A 25,371-nucleotide genomic window follows, 5' to 3' on the forward strand; every position below is an offset into this window, starting at 1 on the left:
CATCGAGACCCAAGTGGCCCCAATGTCCTCGTTTGTGCTGCTGCCACAACACAGCCCCAGGCACCAGAGTTTCCCTTCTGTGCTGAAGGAAATAAACACAGGTCTTTCTTTTCAGCCAAGAAAGAAGGGGATACTCGTGTTTCACAGTGCAAAACCCTCAGGAGGAATCAATGCCACTTGCAGCCAAATGCTTATTTTTCCCTTGGCAGAAGCTTGCTCCACTGAGCTGGTGTTTACCACCAGGCTGCACAAAGGGACCGGCCCTGGAAGAGCAGCTGTAGAGGCTGGGGCGGAGATCCGATCCCTTCCAGCGTGGGGGCACAGGGGCTGTGATGTGCCTGGACACAGACAAAACTCCTGCTCCTCCTGGCTGGGCTCCTTCCTCCCTCACTGGTCCCACCGGCCACGCCTCAGCAGCCACCTTCAGACAAGGGCAGCCTGTCCCCAAGGAACCTTCACAGGCTTCACAAGCCTCTCTACCAAACCTACCAAACAGCACTTAATTACATCAAGTTACCAAGATAAAGGAATAAGCTTTATATTTCTCCGTATTTCCAGGGATGGGACTCCTCTGCCCAGGAGCACCCTGCAAATCTTAGAATCACAGAATCCTAGAATGCTTTGGGTTGGGAGGGACCCTAAAGCTCATTCCATTCCACCCCTGCCATGGGCAGGGACACCTCCCACTGTCCCAGGCTGCTCCAAGCCCCAATGTCCAGCCTGGCCTTGGGCACTGCCAGGGATCCAGGGGCAGCCCCAGCTGCTCTGGACAACAATCTTAATCTCTCTGACAAGCCCGAAGATCGCAGCAGGGGCTAAAATGGAGTTGCAGAGCAGAGCAGAGCAGAGCTGAGAGCCGGAGGATGCAGCAGATGCCCAGACCTCTGCGAGGGGCACACGGGGCACAATCCCAACGTGGGGCAAGAGGTGGGCAAACCTCCTGCATCCTGGCAAACAGCACTTGTCCAGCTGGCAGCCGGGAGAATGGGCTGGTGTCAGGTAATCTTCAGTGTGGTTTGGTTTAACTGCACCACTTGCTGTACATGAACAGATAAGTATTTCATACTGCATTGCCCTTTATTGAGAGGAATTTTTAGCATTTACTTTTAAAAAGAATTTTTAGATCAAAAGTAATAATATGGCACAACAATCTTACTGCAACTCCGTGAGAGAGCGACAGGAACAGAAGGAATCTCAAAGGATTTTGGACATAAATAGTAAGTAAACGGGAGGTGAGGGTGGAAAGCAGAGACACAAAAGGCTTCTGTTCAATAAATATAGTTTCTTTCCATGCTTTTCCTTCTTTTAAAAAAATCTCATGGACTTACAGTCCAGAGTGTTTTCTGAAGGGAGGTAGAATCCCTGATAATACAGATAAAATATAGTCTATCCCAAATGTGATGGGTCAGTAAGAATAAAAAAATACTAAGAAAAAATAAGAAAAGCCAATTTGCAATTGTCAAAGTGATCCTGTAGTTATAGTTTTATTTCAGAGAACAAAACGGCCAGTTGGTATGAAAATGGAAAGCACTAAATTTAGAATTCACAACACTTTCACTCCTGATATTTTAATTTTATGGAACCATTGAAACAGACATGATTTTGCTATGCACATTACATAAATAATGTTCAGGCCTTTTCAGCAGGTGACCCTCGCTGAGTTACACCTGAGGGCCCCTCACCCTGGCCTTGGCAACAGCATCACTGATGGAAAGAGCCAGGGGGAAGGGACCCAAACCCACCAAAAATCACACCCTAATACCTATGCTGCTCACAAACATGTTCTGTATTTCCTGGCCATTTTCTCAGGAGCCCTTTGCAGTGACAGCCTGAGCAGCCTGACCCCTCCCTCAGCCCATCCTCTGCTGCCCTCTTTCCCCAGTGCTGAGAGTGGTGTTGAGCACAGAGATTCATCAACAGAGACAAAAAGAGCAGGTGCCATGAGAATTACCCATTTCTGTCTCTTCCTCCCAGATCAATCCACCAGTCTTGGGCAGAGAAGGTAGTGTGGAGCAGAGCAGTGGCAGGGCACAGCTCCTTAGAGAGGGCTCTGGTTCTGGAGAGCAGGGATTTATCTCCAGGCCGTGGGGCAGCGCGCGCCCGGCCCCGCTCCCAAACACAGCCCCGGCCTGACCCAGCCCATGCCCGGCTGTGGGGGCTCTGTGCAAGGGACCTCCTCAGCTGGATGAGACACCCAACCCTCCACACAACCTTTCTGATCCACCTCCAAAGGTCCATCCCACAGCAGTTTTTCCTACATCCTCTTCTTGCCCATCTCTACAGTAGACCAACATTGTTCATCTGGGAAACAAGGCAAATCACCACCTTAGAGGACAGGAAAAGAGGCCATTTCAAAGGAGAAAGGCTGGCAGGAAAACTGGGAGGAATAAAAGCACCTGTCATCACTGGGAATGACACTTCCTAGCAAGCCTGGCCCACACGAAGGGCCTGTCCCATGGCAGCACCAGCACTGCCACTCACTCCAGGTGCCCAACACAGGCTGCGGGTCCCTCCAACTGCGGCAAAATTATGTCAAATGCTCGTCACAACACTCGTTTCTATTGTTAGCTGTGCACCAGTTGCATCAGTTTCCGCTTCTGTTTTTCATGTTCCATCTTTAATTCATTGCTGAGGCACAGGAAATCCCAACAGCCTTGTAGTGGCTTGTGGGCAGCTCCTGCCTTCACCGCAGGAAAACCAGAGCAGAACTGTATCCAGCCTTATGGAGCTGTGTCCACACAACTCCCAAGAGATTCAGATCAGTTTCTCAGCAGCACACAGACACTTCAATAGGAATTCGTGAACTTTAGACCCACAAGAAGAAATACATCCTGTGAAGAAGAGGAGAAAGTCTCCTTCCACAGGCACCACTGACTGATGGTACTGCCCAGAGTAACAACAGGGTACACCCATAAGGCTGTGGACAAACCCAGGCAGTATTTTCCTTAATAAACTCTATTTGCTGTATCATGCTGATGTATTCATAATTTCATAGGAACTGAGGACATTGCTCCTTATAATTTATGACATTAAATGGTTTGTAATTGGATTGTCCAACCATGAGCATTAACACAACATCCCAAACTCACAAGCTGCAGCTTCCAAGGACCTGTAGATGACCTCGATGTCCAACACAGCTTCAATTTTATTGTTGCCAAAAGCTGCATCTGACGCTGGAACCTTCCATCTCTCAGTTCCATTTACAAGCTGGTGGGGGTGTGTGCTATGATGGCTTGTCAGAACAAAAACAAGATCCAAATGCTGGTCACATTTCAGCCTCTAGAAATGTATAATTATCATTAGTGACAGAGGACAGATTTTTACTTTAAAAGTTAGAGTTTTTAATGTTGGCCATGTGAGAGCTGCAGTCTGGTGTGGCCACGTGGGCCATGCTGAGGGCAGGAGGAGCCTCTGCCAGCGGCACACAGTGGAACGGGAGGTTCTCCTGAGGGCAGTGCTAACAGAACTATAATCAGATTTCCAATTATTAATCTGATCAATGCCAAAACATTCTGCTCTTTGTCCTTACAGATGGATGTTTATTGAATTCAGTGATGCATTTAGGCTACGTCCCACAGAATCACCGAATCCTTTCAGTAGGAAACGACCTCCAAGATTGAGGTTCAATCTTTGACTAAACGCCACCCTGCCAACCAGAGCAGAGCACTGAGTGCCACGTCCTGTCATTCCTTGAACACAACCAGGCAGGGATGGGGACTCCACCACCTCCCTGGGTAGCCTATTCCAACACAGCCAGGTCACCATGACCCAGCTCCATCCTGCCCTGCTCCCGCTTCAACTCCTCTTCCTCCTGCTCCTGTAACGCTTGCAGCTCTCTGTCCCCTCACCCACAGCGAGGCTGGCCCTTCTGACAAAGGGTCAGGGCTGGATTCAGGCACATCTGCCACTCAGCAGGCAGCATATGCTGATCCATAAAAAGGTTTCCTTAATCAAAGACCCCAAAATGAGATCTCTTTTGGGTTCAGGAGGGGAGGGGGAGCGGGGAGGGTGTGGGTGGATTTTGTTGTAGAATCTAATGCTGAAAAAACTCTCATCTAAGAGCCAGGAAGAACCTGAGCAGCCAACTGCTCTCGAGCCTCGATGCACACACAGGAATTCAGGTGAGAAAACACTTCTGCTGACACAAGCCACAGCGAGCTCTCCCCGCACCAGTGGCAGGAGCTGCCGTGCGGTCCCGCTCCGATGCCGCTCCTGCCTCCAGACTGAGCGGAGCCACTGCCGGATGCTGAGGATGCAGCCCGTCCAGCCAGCCACCACAGGGCACTGATCGCCTCTGCCACAGGCCAAGCCAGCCACCGTGGGGACATCAACCACCTCTTCCCCACCTGCCCCGAGCCACGGCCACGCTCCAACACCCGCTGCTGGCAGTGCCAGCCCCCTGTGGAGCCCTGCAGGGGTGGCCCAGGCCCATTGGTGCATGTTTGGGTGGAGGATGATGCTTCTGCCTTCTGCTCTCACACCTTTCCTGTCCACAGGAACCTGGCTGCTGGAGTGGGGGTCTGTCCCACCTCCCATCCCACCTACACCCCCCCACCAGCGTGACTCACCCACAGGGAATGATGGGGGCTCAAATAAACCCCAGGCACTTTCTAATGCAAATGTTAATAAGGCACCAGGTGTCTAACAATAACTAAAGTGGGCAGCTTGTTTGATAAATCACTGTTTTTTGAAGTCTGATCTTTCAGAAACCCCAAACAGGTCTCCAGTGGGGAAGGGCAGGATAATCCCCGGCTCCTTGCAGCTGAGCATCCACGAAAGGAGAAAAATCACTTGGTACTACCTGGGAGATTGCATTAAAGGGAGGATCCCCCTGTGTGTGCTTTGTGCTTTCTCACACGCCTGCTCCTGGTCACTGTCCCCAGCCAAGGGAGCTGCTCCTGTGCTGGATGCAATGGTAGAGAATGTTGTGGAATCAGAGAATCACAGAACCATGGGATATCCTGGGTTGGAAAGGGCCCACAATGAGTCCAGCTCCTGGCCCTGCCCAGACCCCCAACAACCCCACCCTGGGCATCCCTGGCAGCGCTGTCCAAATGCTCCTGGAGCTCTGGCAGCCTCGGGGCCGTGCCCATTCCCTGGGGAGCCTGGGCAGTGCCCAGCACCCTCTGGGGGAAGAACCTCTTCCTAATGTTAATGTCCTTCACGTCACTCCTGCTGCAGCTGCCCATCTCCGTGGGCAGCCTCGGGGGCCAGGCGGGATGGGGCCTGACCAGCACTGATGGCCCAACACCAGAGGCTCTCCAGCACCCTGGGACACCTCTCACCTGGCTGTGCCCTCTCCAGTACCAGGCTGCCCTTTGACAAAGCACCCTTGTCTCCGGAGCCTGCCAGTGACATGGCGCGCGATTGAGTGACAGGAGCAGCGTCCAGCAGGGACGTGCACCCCAAGTCCCTGCCTGTGGCTCTGGCAAACCCTCAGCCTCATGTGAGATCCAGGACAATAAAGGAAAAATCAAGGGCAAAAAATATCTGTGGCAGCTAAATATCAAGGGATTAAGTTTCCAGCCTTTCTTTAGGGGGAAAAATCCAACATTTATAAAGCTGCAAAAAAAGAAAATGGATCAAGCTAGTGTTGATGTCAAAGAGGGATTCAGTTGAGAATAGACTTGAAGGGAATTTTATTTATGGTGCAGTTACTGGGTGGGCATCTGTGACCTTTAGAAAATGGATTAAAGCCTTTCTATACCCAGCTCCAGGCTGTGTGAATTATTGAAGCACCAAAATCATGAAGTAGAAGTACTTGTGCAAAGCAACCCACACACAGCCAGCCTTCCCTGGGAGGGTCAGTGCGGAGCCGGGCACAGGGACCAGGATCCCTTCTAGAGGAGACTGAAAGCCAGGTCCCCACGGGCCTCCAGCCCCACACCACTGGTTCCCTCTGGAAGATTCCATTTCCTGCGGCTGCTCATTCCTGCCCCAACCCTGGTTTAATCCCCTATTTCCAATGGCACACAAAGACACAAATCTGTGCTGAAAAACTTCAGGTGTGTTCTTATTCCTTCACAGCAGTGAAGTGTAAATAATGAATTCCCACAACCCCATCCAGCTCTTTATCCCTTGGAAAAGGCGGCTGGGGCTGAGGCTGCAGAATGAGGAGGGAAGCCCAGGTGGGAGGAGGAGTACAGGCCAAACACCCCCAGCTGCCTCACAGATCAAATGGACGGCGACTGCAGCCAGAAGAGGCCAACTCCTCACAGGGAGAGGTCCAGACCCTGCAACGCCACCGATGCCTTCGGAGATTTCTGGGTCTCATCCTGTCTCTCCTGAAGCACAATGAACTTCAGAGCATATTTCCCATTAAAACAGGGCCACAATCTGCACCCCATTCTAGAAACCCTCTCCTGGCTGCTGTTCCTTGGGAAATGGCACCAGAGCAGCCAAAACCTGAGCAACTGCTGCTGCTGCTTGGAAAGGAGCCTGTGCTACAGGAGGAACACTATGCTGATACTAAATCACTGAAAATCAAATCATACCACCTCTACTATGTGTGGAAAATATTACACACTTGCTAATTGGAGTAAACATGGAATTGAACCTGACCTTCATTTGATTAACTGTACCTTAAAGCTGATTAAACCCATCTCTAGACATCAGAAATTGGCCATTTATTTCATGTATGCCAGAGCCACAGCTCGGGGGCTCTCAGGCTTCTCAAATGGGATTTCTGAGTTCCTTTTTCTTTCCTTTCCTACAGCTCCCACACCGAGGACCTCACAGTCTGTCCTGAGAGGTGCACAGTGGCCGTGGAAGGAAATGCTGTGCCCAAGGCCACCAGAGACGCTGCTCCCGGGTCCTGTCACCATGAGTCACACGGTGTCACAGCTTCCACAGCCCGCTCATGCACACGGACATGGACACTGGCCCCTAAATATGTTCCTGGACACAGGCAGAGAGTGGTTATATCAAACAAAGCAACTAAGTCACTCCTCAATTTCAAATACACTTGCCAGGTAGAGAGTTTTATGTTTTCTGTAATTAAATGTGAGTTGTAAATGACTTGGTAAACGCAAAAAGCTTTTCTCAGTGTCAGAGGAAATTCAGCATATTGACATAATTATCCAGAAAGATGACAGATGAATCATTTCAGTATTTTGTTGAAAGTGTATGTACAGTTCTGATGCCTGATAGACTGCTACGTGCCAGACTTAACCTTTCTGCAACGCAAAGTGCAGAGCGAGCAGCCACGGGGAGCAGCCACAAGGAGCAGCTCTCTTCAAAGCCAAGAGGCTCCTGCCCTGGGATAAGAGTGGTTTTTTCTCTGTTTCATGTTCTGAGCAGAATTAATTTTCCAGGTGCTGCTGCTTAAAAGAATAAAACCTCCTTCTCTGCGAAGTTTATATTTGAAGTATGAATCTTCTCCTATCAGTGCAAAACAAAAATGTGAGCTGCTCTTTTTCACCAAGGTTTTGAGTTAGTGTTTGGTCTTTGATTGTGAGCTGAAGACACAAGACCCTGAGTGTTCCTGTTCTCACCAGGAGTGTCTGGGGAGACTTTCTTCTGCTGTTTGCCTTATCCTCACAGCACAAGGACTGAGCTGGTATTTAATCATTCACCCACCACCATTCAACAGAAGCCCAGAAATCTGACAGAGCTCTGCTGCAAGCTTTCACCTCTCCTTGCTCAAGGGATGTGGCTGCAAAGAGGGGTGAGTGTTTCAAACCACCCCCTCAGTGACTTGCACACTGCTGGCAATCCATTTTCATCAACCCTGGAAGTCCCAGGCAGACTTACATCGAAGCCCAGCAGGAATTCACGTGGGTGGGTTGTGCCAGAGCAGGGTAATCCATCTCCTGGTGCTCGTCAGGGAACTGAGGCTGTAATGAAACGTCTTCACCAGGAAGAAGCACTAATGGCAGCACTGTGACTGACTGTGTCCCCTCTCCTGACTCTCAGAACAGCTGGACCCTCCCCACACAGACTGTGGCTGATTTTGTGCTGCTGCCGTTACTCAGCACTGACGCTGCTTAATACATTTCAAGTATTCAAAAAGAGATTTTCAGTAACTGGTAAAAATTTGGGTTCTTCTGGCCAAACAGGTCTCAGATCTCCTGGGAAATTTCTGCTTTTGCAAAGTTTCCATCTTCCAGCCATCCAAGCACAGCAGGTCAGGCTGCTCCCGAGGCCGTGGGAGCTGTACCACACAGAGGGAGAAGGCAAAGGACAGTGCGGGTCATCTCCAGAGCCAGATCTGGATCTTCTCACCCTCATGGCACCAGCTTTTGATCAAAGTACGATGGGAGAAACTGGCCTAGATGACCCGACCAGAGGGAAACGCGTGCAGGTGCAGCCTACCCCAAGCACTCGGCTTGGCCTGTCTCCTACCAGTGTGTGGGGACACTTGTGTCACCCTCTGAGCTGGGCTGGGCTGGGCTGGGCTGGGCTGGGCTGTTCCACACGTCTGATACTGCACACTTTCCAAGGCCATGTCCCCTCCCAAAGCCCCAGTCCTGGCACACGGCCCACAGCACAGAGAGCCACCTGAGCAGGTGACACACCCAATTCAGCAGGGTCCAGGGATCGCCACGGGGACTCTGCTCCCACACCTCCCGTCCACCACACACAGGGGACTCTGCTGCACAGAGGGGCACAGCTACTGCTGGTCACAGCAAAACACGGGTGACAAAAGGACTGCAGACCTCCCAAGGTAGCCCCTGAATGCTGTGCTGGCCCTGCCAGCTCAGGGGGAAATGCTGAGAGTCACCTGCACAGGGATGGAGTGAGAGCCAGCGAAAAAGGGAATGGAAAAGGACTAACACCAGGAAACCAACCAGTAACCGATTCCCAGAGATACACAGCTTTTTGATCATCACCTCCCACATCCTCCCACATGCTTGGCAAGAAAACACAGTTAAAAATAAACAACAAAACCTCTTCAGCATAACTGATTTCTGATTGGGAAAACAGCCCAGGACTTCACAGAACCCTCTTGACCGGTGTGCCAGCTCAGTCAATCACCAAGAGCAACTTCCAGCACCTTCCTGACTCACTGCCCCCCCTCACAACCCAGACATCCCCACAGCAAGCTGAAAACATAAATAATGTTTGCTATAAAATGGTCACAACTGCGCTGGTAATTTAAAATGCATCTGTTGCACCGAGATGCCAAGAATTAAAGCAATGCCAAATGGCAACAAGGTATTTTCCTGAGCATTTTTCCTGTGTTGACTGAGCAGCCGTCGTAAAAAAAATACAAAAATAGCCAATTTTGGCCCTGTTACTGTTCCAGTAACACACAAGTACATAACAGCAGACACCTGATAAACCATGCAAGACCAAGTGCTCAAGCCTACCTTGCCAAAGCTTCCCTTCCCAATTGCCCGGAGAATCTGGAAGTGGTCAAAGTTCACTACAAGGTAAAGAAAAAAGAATTTACATTTGTAAATGCTTTACTACAAAGAAGCTTGCATTTAAAAGAAGACAGGGAAACAACTACAGAGCATTGACCAAGCTTTTATTAAAAGTTTGCCTCTGGGGAAGCTGCAGGACAGCAGCTGCTTTCCTTTCAAGTCCCTTTTCCCCTGCTGGAGGGAACTGGCAGAGGGTTGGATGAGGTTACTACATTAGTGGTGCAGCCCAAGTTAAAATACAGCTTCGACCTGTATGGACCCAGGGAGAGCCTCACAGAGCTCAGAGGCAAACTGCAAGTGGGACAAAGTGGGGAGTGTGGAGTGACCCTGCCCCACACTCTGCCCACTGCCCACAGCCCCTGCCCCACAAACACTGCCCCTGGCCCCTGCCCACTGCCCCACAAACACTGCCCACAGCCCCACAAACACTGCCCCTTGCCCCTGCCCACTGCCCCCTGCCCCCCAAACACTGCCCCCTGCCCCCTGCCCCTGCCCTGCTCCCTCGCCGCCTGTGCTCAGCCAGCACTGGGTGTGCTGGTGTTGGTGCTGCCAAAGGACAGCAGCATTCAGAGGGCAGGGACAGCCTTCCACTCCCTTCACATGCAAACCCATCTGGACCAGATCCGTTGTTTTTTCAGAGCCAGGGGGAGGAGCAATGACAAGAAATGATCGTGCAGCCGTAACACCTCAGCCGCTGCCTCGATCAGCTGCTGCTGCAAACAAAATTATTTTTATACCAAAGTACTGCCGCGATTTCATTTAACATCAGTTTTAAATAAAAAAGATGAGGCGAGGAGGAGCTCACTGATGGACTGAGCCCACCTGCTCAGATACAGCTGCCAGCCCTTGACAGTTCCACCACGAGACCCTGACCATGCAGGGGACCCTCAGCATTCCTCGCCAGATGTCTGAAAAGAAATGCTTGGCGTGGGCTTGGGGGTTTGCAGCTCGAGATGGTCAACAATCAGCACTGACCCTGTTGACTGGCCACAGAGACCAAAATCAGTTAGGAAGAGTGGGAACAAAGAATCCTCTATAAATATTATGAGTCCCACTCCCAGATCTTAAATAAATGCACATCTGTCATCTCTGAGGATGAATCAAGAGCCCACGCATGCCCATTGAGCTCCTATTACCCTTCTGTGCTAGGCTTATATCCAAAATATTGTTATTGTCACTTTTGTGGGACATTTTCTGTAGGAGAGCCCAGAAAACTTGGCCAAGTGAAACTGAAAACAGAATCTGGGCCAGCTCGTACTCTGTGCCTCCCTGCACTCCCAGTCCCCTCCTTCAGTGACGCTGAAGGGCAGATGTACCACGACTGCTCCACGTTTAGTTGGTTTAGTTGACTTTGTGGTGATTGGTCAAAGGCTGGACATTGATCTTGGAGGCTTATTCCAACCTTAATGATTCTGTGATCTCCCTGAGATTTCTCCAGGAGATCCCATGACAGACCCCATGGGGACACCAGTGTCCCCCTAGCCTTCTGACAGCCTCCCACATCTCCAGGGGAAGAGCTCAGCTCCACGGGTGGTGTGTCACCTCCTCATCACCTCCCTTCTCTGTGGGCCTTTCATTTAAGCAGTGATTTTATTGAGAATTTTCCTACCACCCCTACTAGAGGGGCTGCAGTGAGCAATGCAAAACTGCAGCTTCAGCTTCATAAATACTCAGTCTGAAATCTTCCGGCTGAAGCATTTGGAGCACCAGAACAAATGTTTTCCACATGCAGTTAAATCCACTGACTGACCTCCCATCACCAAGAGCATGCCCAGCTACAGTGAGCCCCTTGGAAGGGCAGCATTTTTTTGGCAATTAAACCACATGCAAGTGCTCATGATCTGCCATCACTCCAGGAGGAGAGCTTTTGACAATTCTTTGTTATAATGTTTGTAATATTGTGTAAAAAAGCATTGCCACTGAGAAAACAAACCCCAAAGTGTCATTTCCATGTATCCATGACTACAACTGATCTGGGAAGCCTGCTCAAGTCAGCAGGCAGGAAACAAACCTAGATATGAATATTCACCAGGCCCTTGAACCTATCAGCAGAGATGTCACTTTTAATAAATTAATAGAGAGTTCTGCTGATGGGAAGTTCAGATGATGCACTGACTGGTCTCCCAGTTCCAGTATTTTCTGCAGGATTCAGTAAGCAATCTGATTCTATATAAGTAAATGATTCTATGATTCCATGATCCCAATAAAGGAAAAGCAATCTCAGCATTTGAAGAAGAAAACCATAGTAGCAGTGTGTTGCTTTTTGTGCACAACACGCTGGATTACTAAAAATGTTAACTTATCACTACAGAATATGTGATTATCCCTAAAATAGAAACCCTGAACCTGCCTGGAACAATTGTGTATGCTCCAGAGGCTCCACTCTCTGCGCTGACAAGAGAAAGCTGTCATTCACCCACAGCCAGAGGAGCTGATTATCTGGGGGTGACTGGTACGAGCCTGAGTCACAGGCGCCAGTGGAGGCTTTGGTGGCAGCGAGCAGGAGGTGACAGCTGCTGCCTTTCCCAGGCCCTGCTCACCCGCTGCTCTGGCTCCAGCACGGCTCCGACAGCCACAATCTGGAGAAGCAGAAATGGCCTTGGCTCGAGGACGAGCTGGAGTAACTCACAAGAGGGGCAGAGGGACCTGGAAACCTGGATGCTTTGGGAAGCGTTTCTGTACCGAGAGACCGTTCACGGCCTGGAACAGGCCTCCTGCAGACACGGTCATGACCCAAGCCTGTCAGCGTTCAGGAGGCATTTGGACAATGCCCTTAATAGCCTGCTTTAGCTTGGGGCAGCCCTGAAGCACCAAACTGTGGGACTAGGTAAGTCTAGGTGAGTGGGACTTGTAGGTGCCTTACAACTGAAAGTATTCTGTTCTTCTGTTCCATCCCATCCCATCCCATCCCATCCCATCCCATCTGCAATGTGCAAACGTGAGGAGCTGCCTTGCCCATCACACCCAGCCAGTGCTATCTGCTGTGCTGCAATGCCCTCAGGGGTATTTCCTCAGCTCCTCACAAGGACAGCACACCAATTGTTCCACTGACCCCTCTGGCAGCTCCTGATCAATGCAGCACCTTCGCAGGGGAGGGAAACCACGGGACCTAAGATCTTGGCATTTGCCGTGCGCTTCTTCCTGGCTCTCCCTGGCACCCAGTGACAAATCATGAATCACAAATAAAGATAAATACCGTAGCCTGGCTTTGCTCCGTGTGCTGGGGCTTTGTTCTCCAGCTCCAGCAACGTGTGACAAGCGGGGTGGCAACGATGGCAGGGGTGGCAGGGGTGGCAGGGGTGGCAGGGGTGGCAGGGCTCCATGTGCCCATGGGACCTCCCCAAATTTCACGCAGCCCAGCCCTGCCCACTGCACAACAGAGTGCCAGGTGCTGCCCTGACATCCCTGTAATTAAGATCTCATTGTAATCACAAGATGTGCTGTGGGATAAAGCAGGCTGGATGCACAGCTTCCACGTTCCAGTGAAACTGAGAGAATGAAGAGTCCATTTCCCTGCAAAAATTCATTATACAGAAGGATGAGAGATGCAAAAAGGAAAAAAAGAGGGCTTTGTCTTTACTATTTTGAAACTATGAATGTTTTCATTATTTTTTGCTGTTTATTCTGCATTTATTTGCAAGATACCTGAAAGTAACACTTCAGATACACAGTGGACTCCCAGTGAGGGTTCAACATCAGGACCTGGTATTAATCTCCAACAGCAGAACAACGTAGTAGGATGCAGTTAGTAAACCTGGTCTACAATACCCTCAAATCCAGGGGAAACCAGCAAATTAAAAATCACATTTTAAGGTTCAAGTCAACCTTTTACTCTTTATCTGCATGTTTTCCAGCTTCATTAATATCAACAGGGACATTTAACTCCAAGAATGATTCTCTTCAACACTAAAGGCCTAAGAAATTATTTTTTAAATCTTGTAACACCAAATGTGTTGGAGTAGTATGACATGATCTACTTTCTATCAATGTATTTCTAAACACTGGTGTAATTAATAGCATTTCTCTACCCACTGTCCTTCTGCAATGGAGCTTGGAAGAAGCACCCCAGTAACTGGCGTAGAAACATTAAATTGTGGCCACAGAAACCACGAGTTTGCTGCCACAAAAGGCCATGAGTTTCATCTGGCAGGAAGGAGAGCTGCAGCTTTGCTCCAAAGCCATCCCACACATGGAGTGACACAGAGAGGGGAGGCCACCCCTGTGAGCCCCGGGGCAGGGACGGAGGGGACATCCCGGGACACGGGCACGGCACCGGGGAACGGCGGGGAGGGCAGGAGCGAAGGAAAGGAAACCCGGCAGGATGAACAGATGTGGGGATCTGGGGCACCTCTGGAGCCACAGGGTGGGGCTGGGCTGGGCAGGGTGACGGGGCAGATGAAGGGAGGGACGGCAGAGTCCACACGGCAGCACCACGGCAAATGGAGAGCTCCGAGCATTCCCAAAGGTGGGATGAGCCTGCCAGGAACAGCTGGGACAGAGGGGCAGGACAACGGGGGGGACGGGAGGACTCAGTGTGAAAAGCGTTCAAACCGGAGGATCAGCCTGGGTGAACTGGGAGGACGGGGAAGATGAAAAGTGAGATTTGTGTTCAGAGATGAGGCAAAGCAACACGGGGAGAAATGCAGAGGTGTTGTATGGAGAGAGGGAGCAAAGGGCAATGGGGTGATGTCAGCAGTCCTTCCCGAGCCTGAAACCCTTGGAACACAAGGCATCCTATTTTCTCTAACCAGAGGGCTCCATGCAGTGCAGGAAACCACTGCTTTCCCTTTTGTCCTGGAGAAAGCACAAGCAGCATGTTCGGTCTCCAGCATCTCGGGCCAATCTGTTTTGCCTATTCACATCCACAGAGAAGATTACACGGGTGAGGGAAATGGAAATGCAGTGTAATATGACTGTCAGGAACCTCAAGTGAGCATTAACTACCCAGGAATCCAGAGAATGCTAGTAGATAATGGAAGAAATTAAGGGTACAATGCCAGCCCAGTGCTATAAATGAGCCCCTCTAGAAACCACAGACTCAAACCTACTATTAGAAAGCAACTCTAAAGTTGTGTAAAAACAGAGAGTTATTGTATAATTAAAAATGAGTCCCTGCAACTCCCTAAGGAATCAAATGCACCGAGCAAAGCAACTGCTAAGTCAGCTTAGGCAGACTGGGTAATTGATACAGAATACAAAAATGTTTGCATTGGCCAGAAACCATTCCTAATTAGCAAAAAGATACCACTTGTGTTGGCCAGGAGCCCTTCCAAGGAGTGTGAGTGCATTGCATTCATCTGATCTCCATCAGTTGAGCTCAGGAGGCACCAGAGACCGAGAGGGAAACCCAGCATCCTATCCCTTGCGTTCCGTGCGCTTGACCAGCGCTATTCCTGTTAGAAATACACGTTACTGTGCAACAACCACCCGGGGAGGCCAACAGGTCACTCATTAACCAGCTGAGCCCTGGCTGGTGCAGATTAACGAGCCCTAAATGAATTCACAGTGGTCCTGGCCAAAAGCACGGGAGATGAGGATGCGCTTCACACACGCAGGCTGCACGCACACAGCCCCGGCAGCGCTCAGCCTCCCCGGGCTCAGGGCGCAGCGTGTTTCGGGGGCTGGCTGCAGGGCGACCACCCGGAGTGAGTGACCAGTGCCCCAAGGCCAACACGGAGGGTGGTTCTATTTCCCGGTGCTGCCACGTGTCTGGCTGCTATTTCCAGAAGGGCACCCTGGTAAATGGTCCATTTCACAGTGGTACCCCTCGTTAAACAGCTTCCCGGGAAATTAGAGTGGAGCTGTTGGGGAAGCAAAGGTTATTCACGCATTCGCCCCCGCCCATGCAAACACCCCCGGGAGCCTGCAGGGCCAGGGCTCGGGCCAGCCTCCCTCCGTCCCGCAGCCGAGGGGAGCAGGCAGGTGCCGGGCTGGCCGGGGACAGGGACAGCCCGCAGAGCCACCCTCCTGGCCCGGAGCACGCAGGGGCCACTGCCCAAACTCAGCAGCCACAGCACACCGGGACACCCGCTCGCTCACCCGTGCCAGGAGCAGCCGCTGCCGGCGTCCTGCCCAGAGCCAGCACCAGCCCGGATGGAAAACTTCATCTGCAGCTGGAACAAACCCTCCCTGGCAAACAACCAAACCCTTCCGGCGCCCCGAGTATGAAGCAGAGGAGAGCTGAAGCCGTTTGATCACAGCATCGCGGATCTGGGCTGAAAGGCTTGCTAATTAGAGCCCTCCCAGGAGTGACAGGAACACAGCGGCTCCATCCCGGCTCCATCCCGGCTCCATCCCGGCTCCCTGGATGTGACAAAGCCCCGGGGCAGAGCCGGGGAGTGCGGGCATTGCCACAGGAGCACCGCACGGATGGGCTGATGCGGCAGCACAGTCAACTTCTGCCTCACAGCAGCAGCCCCAGCGCTGGACTTTACTTGGATTCTTGCTTTTTTCCTTGCTTCTACAGATGAGAAAATTTTATTTCAAGGAACTAAAATTCATTTACAGAAACAAAAGAAAAAAAGCCTTTATAGCGCATGTTTATAGTAGCGTAACGTCACCAATAAACAGCTGCTGGATGTTACTTAATGTTTCTGCAGCACATGTTAGAAATGATAAATGGCTGAGTTTTGGTGCCTCATGAAAGACTGAGGCTGTACCGTGTTCAGGGCTTGGCTGGGACTGCTAAAATCCCCAAAGTGAACAGAAGCACCTTTGTAAAGCTATGTAATTTTAGACAAATTAATTCCAACAAGGACTGTAAAGCTGGCTGGACCAGGACCCTGAATTAATTTCCTCCATTCATTTGTTTACAACGTGTAAAATTGTCTCTTCTGGAGTGTTTTCAATACTGGCCATGCCAGCACTTTTTAGCACAATAAAGACTCTTTTGCAGTTTTATTTTAAAAGGTAAAAAGAATAAAGAGTTACACAAAATTAAATGTTTGACCTCAAGTGAAGTTTTCTTTTCTCCTCTGAAAAAGGCTGAATTTCAGGTGAAATACCCAAACTGGGTATTTTTCACCACTCCTCTGGAATGCTGATGAAGCTCCAGCCCAGCTTTCAGCTCCTCGCCCAGCTCCACATCCTGACCATCCAGGCAGGGATCCCCAGCCCTGGTCAGCATCCCCCGTGGGCCACAGGGAACACACTTTGGTTTGGGGGAAAACACTCTCATAAAAAAAAAGGAAAAAAAGCTTAAACAATCATAGAATCACAGAATCATTAAGGTTGCAAAAGACCTTTGAGCTCACCCAGTCCAACCATCAACCAGCACCACCATGGTCACCAATAAACCTCAAGTGCCACATCCACTCAGTTTCTGAACGCTTCCAGGGATGGGGACTTCACCACTGCCCTGGGCAGCTGCGCCAGGGCCAGACATCCCTTTACATGAAAACTTTTCCCCAGTATCCACCCTGAGCCTGCCCTGGCCCAGCCTGAGGCCGTTCCCTCTCCTCCTGTCCCTGTTCCCTGGCAGCAGAGCCCGACCCCTCCGGCTGCCCCCTCCTGTCAGGGACTTGTGCAGAGCCACAAGGTCCCCCCTGAGCCTCCTTTGCTCCAGGCTCAGCCCCTTTCCAGCTCCCTCAGCCGCTCCTGGGGCTCCAGCCCCTTCCCAGCTCTGTTCCCTGCTCTGCACACAATCCAGTCCCTCAGTGCCAAAAATAAGGCTGAGAACAAAGTTTGGGGTGTCTTTGTCAAAACTGAAAGCTGACAAGCAGTTTTGCTCAGCACAACAGGATGTTTGGGGTTTGTCAGTCTGGGTTCACCCCCATCCCTGGGAAAACATCCATGGTTTTATGTTCTGGCTCTTCAGTGTCAAGGTTTGCTGAGCAAGCCCAGCTTAAAGACAATTAAGGAACTCTCATAGGGATGTAGAAGCCTTTAGTAATCAGAAAAAATATCCAGCCAGCAGACATATACTGTTTCCAGGAAGAAACTCATCACTGCTATTGTAAGCCAGCTCCAGTCCTCCCAGTTCTGAGACAACTGTTACTAACATCTGATGAAGCAGAAGTCCACAGGGGACCCTTGTGATGAAGAACAAAGCCTGAGGAGGAAGAAAAGAAGAAAACATTGTTGAAATCTGTAATAAAATTCAGGATATGGAAGTTCAAGAAGCATCTCCAATATTAAGTTGAAAGACACATGACAGAGATGGATCACAGAGTCACAGCATTCCAGACTGGACTGGGTGAGAAGGGACCTCAAAGCCCACCCAGTGCCACCCCTGCCATGGCAGGGACACCTCCCACTGTCCCAGGCTGCTCCCAGCCCCAATGTCCAGCCTGGCCTTGGGCACTGCCAGGGATCCAGGGGCAGCCCCAGCTGCTCTGGGCACCCTGTGCCAGGGCCTGCCCACCCTCACAGGGAAGAATGCCTCCTGTATATCTAAACTAAATTTAACCTCTGTCAGTTTAATCTTTTAAAATCAAAGAAACTGATTTAATTAGAAATCCCTTTGAGGCAGGATTTTTCCCCCTTTATGGGATGTGTGTGTAGCCTCATGGGACCCCAGTTCAACAGCTCATGCCCTTAAACACAACTCCAATAAATGCTTTTTAGCCAGAGAGGGTTTATGTTACTACAGGAGAAGTCCTCCCTTAAGTACAACTGCATCCTTGTATTTTACCATCAGCCACAGCCCCCAGAACACACAGCAGGTGGAAAGGGAAGATGCCCAAGTCCTTGGCACTCCCCTCCTGGTCAGGGCTCTGCAGAGGCTGGATTGGACCCTCAACTCATTCCTTCATCACAACCGTCTTCATCAGACCTGTCACTCATAAAATATGGATACTGCAGCACTCCTCAGCCTCCTCACTGGAGCAGGAAGCCTGCCCTGCACCCTCGAGCTGCAGCTGAACTCTAAAATATTTAAGCCCATCCAGAGATGCTGGATGAATTCTGGAGGTGGGACGCCAGCAGGGCTGGCAGCTGAGCTTATGCAAACCCAGACTGAGGTGGAAGGAGGATGTGTCTGAAGACCTGCTGGAGAGCTGGTGCCTCTGGATTCGCATCCTGAGGACACCACCAGCACCATTCTCCGGCCGAAACGCGAGAGAGGCCCTACAGCCAGGAGGATCAGAACCAGCTGCTCCTGTGGCAGCCTGTCCAACAGCCATTTTCCTGTTTGGCTTTCCCTTTGGCAGCCACTCCAGTGTGACGTGGGATGGATTCCCCAAGAGGGAAGGGAAGGATCAGCATCTCACAGGCTGTGGTGCAGGGGCAAAAGCCATGACAGGGACCTGCCAGCCAGTGTGGTGCACCTCACCCCGGGTACACACAGCAGGAGCTCTGCTGGCTTCTCTCCTAAACACAAGCAGGAAACAATTAATGGCAGGTTTTACTGCTCTGTGGGGAAGCAATTCCACCAGTCAAGCTCCATTGCCTTGTCTGAAGTTTCCAGAAGGCACAGCACTGGAAGGCAGTGGTGCAGGACCCTCTGGCTACCTGAGCCGCCAGGCTCCATCTTGCCCCATGCATCCATCCATCTACCCATCACTCCATCACTCCATCCATCCACCCATCACTCCATCCATCCACCCATCACTCCATCCATCCATCCATCCATCCATCCATCCATCCATCCATCCATCCACCCATCACTCCATCCATCCATCCATCCATCCCTCCATCCATCCATCCATCCATCCATCCATCCATCCATCCCTCCATCCATCCACCCATCCACCCATCCATCCATCCTGTGCTTTAGTGTTTGAGATAAGGTTTAATTCTGTCTGCGCCAGTAAGCACACATCGCCTGGGTGAGGGGCAGATTGAGCTGTGCTGTTCTGGCACCATATTAAAGCATTAACCACGGTTCATTCCTGTCCAATACAACAAGGACAGATTTTTTTTAACATTTATGGCACAGTAATAGTTCCACTGAGTGTCCCCAACTTGCAGAGTAAGAAGTACAGGGCCTATATCAGAAATAAATCTGCTTATTTCCATGAGCTTGGCTCACCCTGTGGTCCTGACTGTACAAGGGAGAACCCTTAAACAAGAAGTTAGTTCTTTAAATCACTCCAGCCCACAATTTAAACAAAAGATGCTCTGTGACAAAGCCCCCTCTGAGGGTCTGACACAAAAACTGCTCCCCGCTCTCAGGTCTTCAGTTCACCTGTGCCCTGAGGATGAGACAACCTAAATCTTGGCCCTTCTCTCAGTAGGAACCTTCTTTGAGTGAATTCACAGAACTAGAAGGATGCAAAGGGTTTGTGCTGCCATCCTGCCCAGCAGCATGTCTCACTCCGAAAGCACTCCACCTTCCATGCTCCAGCCTCTCCTCTATGTTAATCACTCCAAAGTTGCTAAATTATTCACTGCTCAGAAAATACATTTTCATTTCTTAGAGCTGGCAGCCAAGAATGACTTACAGAAATAGGTCATGCTCATCCCATAGAAGAATTACCATACACTTCGTGTGCTCCCCTCCCCAGTTTCCATTTTTAAGCTCTGCTCCACGTGACAATGGGCCAAATTTAAACCGTCTGCATTTTTCATGCTGCTCCCACAGTCTCCACCATGTGCCCTGACTTTCCATTTTTAATAAACTGCACCCAGTGAAAATACTAACAGACCAACTTCTGTCTGGTGTTCCTGTAGACCCGAGCAAAGCTTTAATGATAACTGCAAAGGAAATAACCCCAGTTTTCCACTGCCACTACTCTGGCTTGGGAAAACTCCATCCTGCCTGGAGCCCAGCCACCACGGCCCTTGGCCAAGTGGGGTTTGCACCTGCCTTGAAAGGGGCAGCAGGTTGTAGTTTTCCTTCTTTTCATTTTCTCTACCTAAATATCTCCAAAATAAACAGATTTTAATGTGACATTAAAAAAAAAAAACGAAACCAAAACTTCTTGCTGGCACATTTAATTTTCTGGTTCTACACATCCCCAAACAAAACACAATTGGCCGAGGCCTGTTCCCAGCAAGCTGTCAGCCAGGATATGCCCAGGCTGCTGCTGTCTGTTTGGTCCACGGGAATTTTTCCTCACTGAGAACCACAGAACAAGGGCCCTGTTCAAGCTTTGTGCTCCTGTTGCATTTTGCACAGGCAGTGCCAGCGTTGGATCACTTGGAGAGCACACTGGTGCCTCCAGCCTCCAGGAACGGGATTCAGCCCAGGGGAAACAAGTGGCACATGAAACCAAAGTACAAAGCAAGAGACCTTTAACAGAATCGAAGAATCACAGACTGGTTTCTGTTGGAAGGGACCTTAAAGCTCATCCAGTTCCAATCCCCTGCCCGGGGTGGGGGGGTTGGATTCCACTATCCCAGGTTACTCCAAGCCCTGTCCAACCTGGCCTTGGACATTTCCAGGGTTGGGAATGTTCAATACCTTCACTAGAACTGACGAGACAGAGGAAAATCAAGACTAATCCCATCACGAAGGCAGGGGAGGGAAGGAAACTGAGTGTGACAAGTGCAAGGGAGGATGGAGGGGACCACAGCACCTCGACAATGTCACCGAGGACGTGGACAGCCACCAGCCCTGTGCTCTGTTCCTGGTGCCATCTCTGATCCAGAGTGAACTGCACTGCCTGACTCTCTGTGCTGCTCATTGAACAGCCCATTCTGCAGTGCCAAGTGTCCCCATGTTGTGCCACCCATGGGAGCAACACAGGGGCTCTGGATCCCCACAGGAACTGTGCAGAGATGTTGGAGCAGAATTGCCCCCAGGCTGGAGAGGTTGCTGCTCGTGGCACAGCGCCTGCAGCTCCCAGGGGAAGAAAAAGCAAAAACAATGAGAAGTCCTCTATGCACAAAGGCAGAGGCAGAGCTTGGGGATATTTTGGCCCTGTGGAATCTTTTTTGTCTGACTTTAATTAGACACAGATTGCCCCAGTAAGGCTCTGGGAAGTGCCACCCCATTGCACCAGCTGGGTGCTCAGTTTGGTTAAGCACCAGGGACCTGCCCTAAGCCAGACCCAGTGACACAGGTCAGCACCCTCCAGCACGGTTACAGCCCTGCAATGGCCCAGTCCCTGCAAAGCCCAGTCCCTCCAGCCTGACTCTGTGCTCCAGGATGCTGTTTGTTTGTGATTCACACCACGAGAGAGGGATGCTGATCACAGAATGCAGCTGCCCTGCCATATGCAGTGGATTAATTACTGCATCATTCGTTCCCATGGCAGGTCGAAGAGATCATTACCAACTCAGGAACATGAGTGCTAATAATAGTATTGCTCCCAGTCGTATTCCAGCATTCCGCTTGTTCTGATTGTTCAGCTCAATAACAGCTTACACTAATTCCCACCAACTTTTAACACCCATGTATTGAGAAGTTCATACTCAAATGGCACAAATTCTAATTCACAGCAGGATTAACTCTTCGTGCTTTAAACTTAATTACGTGCAGTCAGGTGGCTCTTGATGTTCCTTCCTCCTTAGCTAAACCCAACCACACACATTTAATGATTCCTGTGCACATTCACTGACGGAGCTAATTAGGACTCCTGGGGGGCCAAGTGCAACTTTTTCAGTGTTGTCTAAACTGAAAACAAAATGTTCCAGAAGCCACGCTGTGCACCCAGGCTCTGCGAGACAACTCACTCCTGTGAGTCTGCAAAACCCAATGATGTTTGCTGGGAGAAAGGAAAAAAGCTCAGAAAAGTACTGCCCACAGAATCACAGAATTGTTTAGGTTGGAAAAGCCCCCTGAGACCATCGAGTCCAACTGCACCTCCAGCAGTGCCAAGGTCACCACTAACCCATGTCCCCAACTGCCACATCCACATGGCTTTTAAATCCCTCCAGGGATGGGGACTCCAGCACTACCCTGAGCAGCTGTGCCAGGGCTGGACAGGCCTTTCCATGGAGAAATTTTCCCTGATACCCAATATAAAGTGTTCATAGTGATGTTAGCACCCCATGCAGAGTGGGCACTCCCAGACCTTGTGTGAGCCCTTCTGCCCTGGCCAGAAGATGCAGGAGTGCAGTCACAGCTGCACTCTGGAGCAGGCAGGGCTGGGAAGGGCTGGGATGGGCTCAGAGCACCCTGTGCCCATGCCCTGGTGGTGTGTCCCACCCAGGCACGCGGAACACGAGGAGCAGACAGCGGGCACACTGCGGCCGTGCCGCTGGCAGGCAGGAGCCAGAGCACATTGTGCTCCTGGAAGCTCAGCAGACACCTCTGATCACGGACCAATGGCCCACATGAACAAACATCTGCAAGGCTGAAGCCGCTGAGAAAAGCGATGCAGGATCAGCATGTGCCCAAGAGCTGATGGAGTTATCTGTGAAGCACTGGGCTCTGTGATTGCAGTGCCAACAGTGCCCATTTGGGAACAGCGTCAGGGAATCCTGCGCTGAGAAACTGCTGAACTGCCTTACGAGTCTGCAAAAAGAAATACTTCAAACCATTAAATTGGTATCGAGATACTGCTGATTAAAGGATGACTCCAAACTCAGGGACCTCCCCAGCAGCTGTGCACCCATCTGGATCCCTGCCACAGCCCCAGCTCCTGCGCGCGGGCAGAAAAGCAGCAGCAGACTCCTGTGCTGTTCCTCAGCCAGCCCAGCCCGCTCCTCCTCCTGGCAGCTGACCTGCTTCCCAGCACTTGTGCCAACGGTTTATTTTTTTCCCCAAAACTTTGTCACCTAAAAAATATCCCTTTACTATCATACTTGCAAGAAAGAAAATAAATGTTCTGTAACAGGTGTAAAGGTATGAACCCCAGAACCCCCCCGCAGCTGATGCGGACACCTCAGCAGGGATCCCGTGGGATCCTATCTGATGAGATGCCCATTTTTGGGGGAGATCTCACAGACCTGCTCCACACCTGGTACCCCAGAGCCCACCTTCCCATGGGCACAGGTGTGTGTGGGTATGTGTGCACGGCCCCAGGGACGGGGCCAGCAGGATGATTCCCGTGAAGTCAGTGGGGAAAGGATTGTTGCTAAAATTACAATTCTTAAAAATCTTGGCTGTTTTTTCCTTCAGCAAAGGTTCAGGAATTGTGGATGGCTGTCATTTTGGAAACTTAACAGCACAGCTGAGGCTGACAGCTTTACCCAGTGCAGAAAACCCTTTCACAGGGTCCTGCACCTCCCGAACCGCTCTGGCCGGTCCCGTTCTGCTCCCTCCCACCAGAGTGATGCCCAAGGAGCAGGCAGGTAGGAACGGCAGGATGCTCTCTGAGAAAGAAGTTGGTGCTGCCCACAAGCCCTATCACCCCTCTCCCTTCACACCTCCCCCACCCTGGCAGGACAGGAGCATTCCCACAGCCTCCCCACCTTGGAAAGATGGGACCTGTGGGGCTGGAACCCCCGGGAGGGGCGGCGGCTCCACCCCGCTGGCGCCCGACGGAGGTTCCTCCCTGTGCAGATGACACAGACGCTATTTCTGGATCTCCAGACTCCCACTTCGCGTGCCAGCAAATCTGCATCTCCAAGATCCATCCACTCTTGCCCTGGCACGCAAGGAGCATTCCGGGCAGCTGGGAAGGGAATCGTGCTCCCTCACTGCAGTGCCCCGCCGGGGACACCGAGCACCGCCCCACACACGGACCCAGAGCCCCTCCTGCCCCGCCGCCAGCCCCACGCCCCCCCTGCCACCTGCTCCAGCCGAAGGCATCGCTGCCGGATGCCAGGGAGCCTTCCACGAGCAGCACCTGGCCATCAAGTTCCCCACAAGATGATGCCTCCTGCCAGTACAGAGGCACTTCCATCCCTAAAGGAGCTTCAAAACCAAATCCTTTTCACAAGCAACTCGATTGTAACCATTTCTGTATCACTGCTGAAGGACTGGCTGCAGATCCTTGAGATCAGTTTCATCAGATATTGCCCAGGACATCACTTCAGACTGCAAAAGCTCATGCCTGTTCAGAAGGCAGTTTCTCTCACTGGAAAACCTCTGTTTCATGCTTCTGTCATTTTTCAAAGCAGAGAATTCACATCATGAAATTATCATGGAATCACACACAAAAGGAAAATACAGGTTACGCCAGATCCTGACGTTAAACTCTCTCTCCTTCTCCATCCCCTACCTGTACTTATTCCTCTTCTCCTGTTTTGTTTCACTTACAAATTCACATTTCTTTCCTCCCACTCAACTACTGCAACAAACTGGCACCAGCTTCTGCTGGAAACACGCTGATTGAGATGTCTAATCTATGTAAAATCCTCTTCACTTCTCTACATCAGCAAGGCAAAGTTGGAAAGGATCCTTTTGCAGTTTGAGGCAAGTAACTACGGTGCTTACAGGAATGGTTCTGCCACAGCAGGTGACACCTATTGCAATACTACTGCAAAGAGCCAGTGAAACTATTGATTATCAAATTAGCCCCTTTCTTGTCTAATAATTGTTTAAGGCTCACTCCTGCTTCCCACAAAAGTGTTGGCCCCTGCCAGCAGTGGCTGGTCTGGCACAGAAGGTGCCCAGAGCTGCTGCCATCACCACTGGCTGTTATATGGAAAACAAAACTGGGGGTATTCCAGCATCTCACAACAAGTCTGCTATAATGAAATGTCCTTAGAATACCAGTCAGCTGGAAAATAAGGATCCTCTTAATGCTTGGAATGTATATGTGAATATATATTACCTAGTATTAACGAATATTAACAGGAAAGCATCATTGTCTATTCTGTAAGTGTGACTCCAGTAAGCATAAGGACACCCAGTATATTCTGTACATTCTGTAGCTGTCTTAGACCTCACACAGCAGAACAAAACAATCCCAGGATCCAATAAAAGCACTGGTGCAATGATGCTGGACCGTGCCTGAGGTCTAACGAAATGTGCAGTTCCACCAGTGGACATGACTGAAATTCATCCAACAAATCTTAGTAAATACAGTTGTGCAATTTTATTTCCAGGGAAAGAGAGGAAGGAACTATTTCTATGCCAGGATCTCAGTGTCCGGGCGGGAGCGCGGCTGCGTGTGAGGGAGGAGATGCCCGGGATCACCAGGTCCATGTCCATGTCCCTGTCCCGGCGGGAGCACGGCCGTGTGTGAGGGAGGAGATGCCCGGGATCACCGTGTCCATGTCCATGTCC

At 50.8% G+C, this 25,371-nt stretch overlaps 1 protein-coding gene across 3 annotated transcripts in view; it reads right to left on the reverse strand.

Moving 5' to 3' along the window:
• The window catches only part of STK32C (serine/threonine kinase 32C), a 68,865-nt gene that overhangs the window by 19,086 nt on the left and 24,408 nt on the right, over positions 1 to 25,371 (reverse strand). For 2 of the 3 annotated variants that reach the window (XM_042019644.1, XM_042019645.1), the window contains exon 2: positions 9,312 to 9,367. The exons of the other annotated variant lie outside the window; for it this stretch is intronic. In XM_042019644.1, the coding sequence (XP_041875578.1) occupies positions 9,312 to 9,367 (56 nt within the window). The remainder of the gene's footprint in view (positions 1 to 9,311; positions 9,368 to 25,371) is intronic. 3 annotated transcript variants of the gene reach the window in all.

This window comes from Corvus kubaryi, unplaced genomic scaffold (genome assembly GCF_017639235.1).
Source record: "Corvus kubaryi isolate FWS band 111438036 unplaced genomic scaffold, C.kubaryi_AGA036_p1.0 138, whole genome shotgun sequence".
Classification (NCBI taxonomy): Eukaryota; Metazoa; Chordata; class Aves; order Passeriformes; family Corvidae; genus Corvus; species Corvus kubaryi.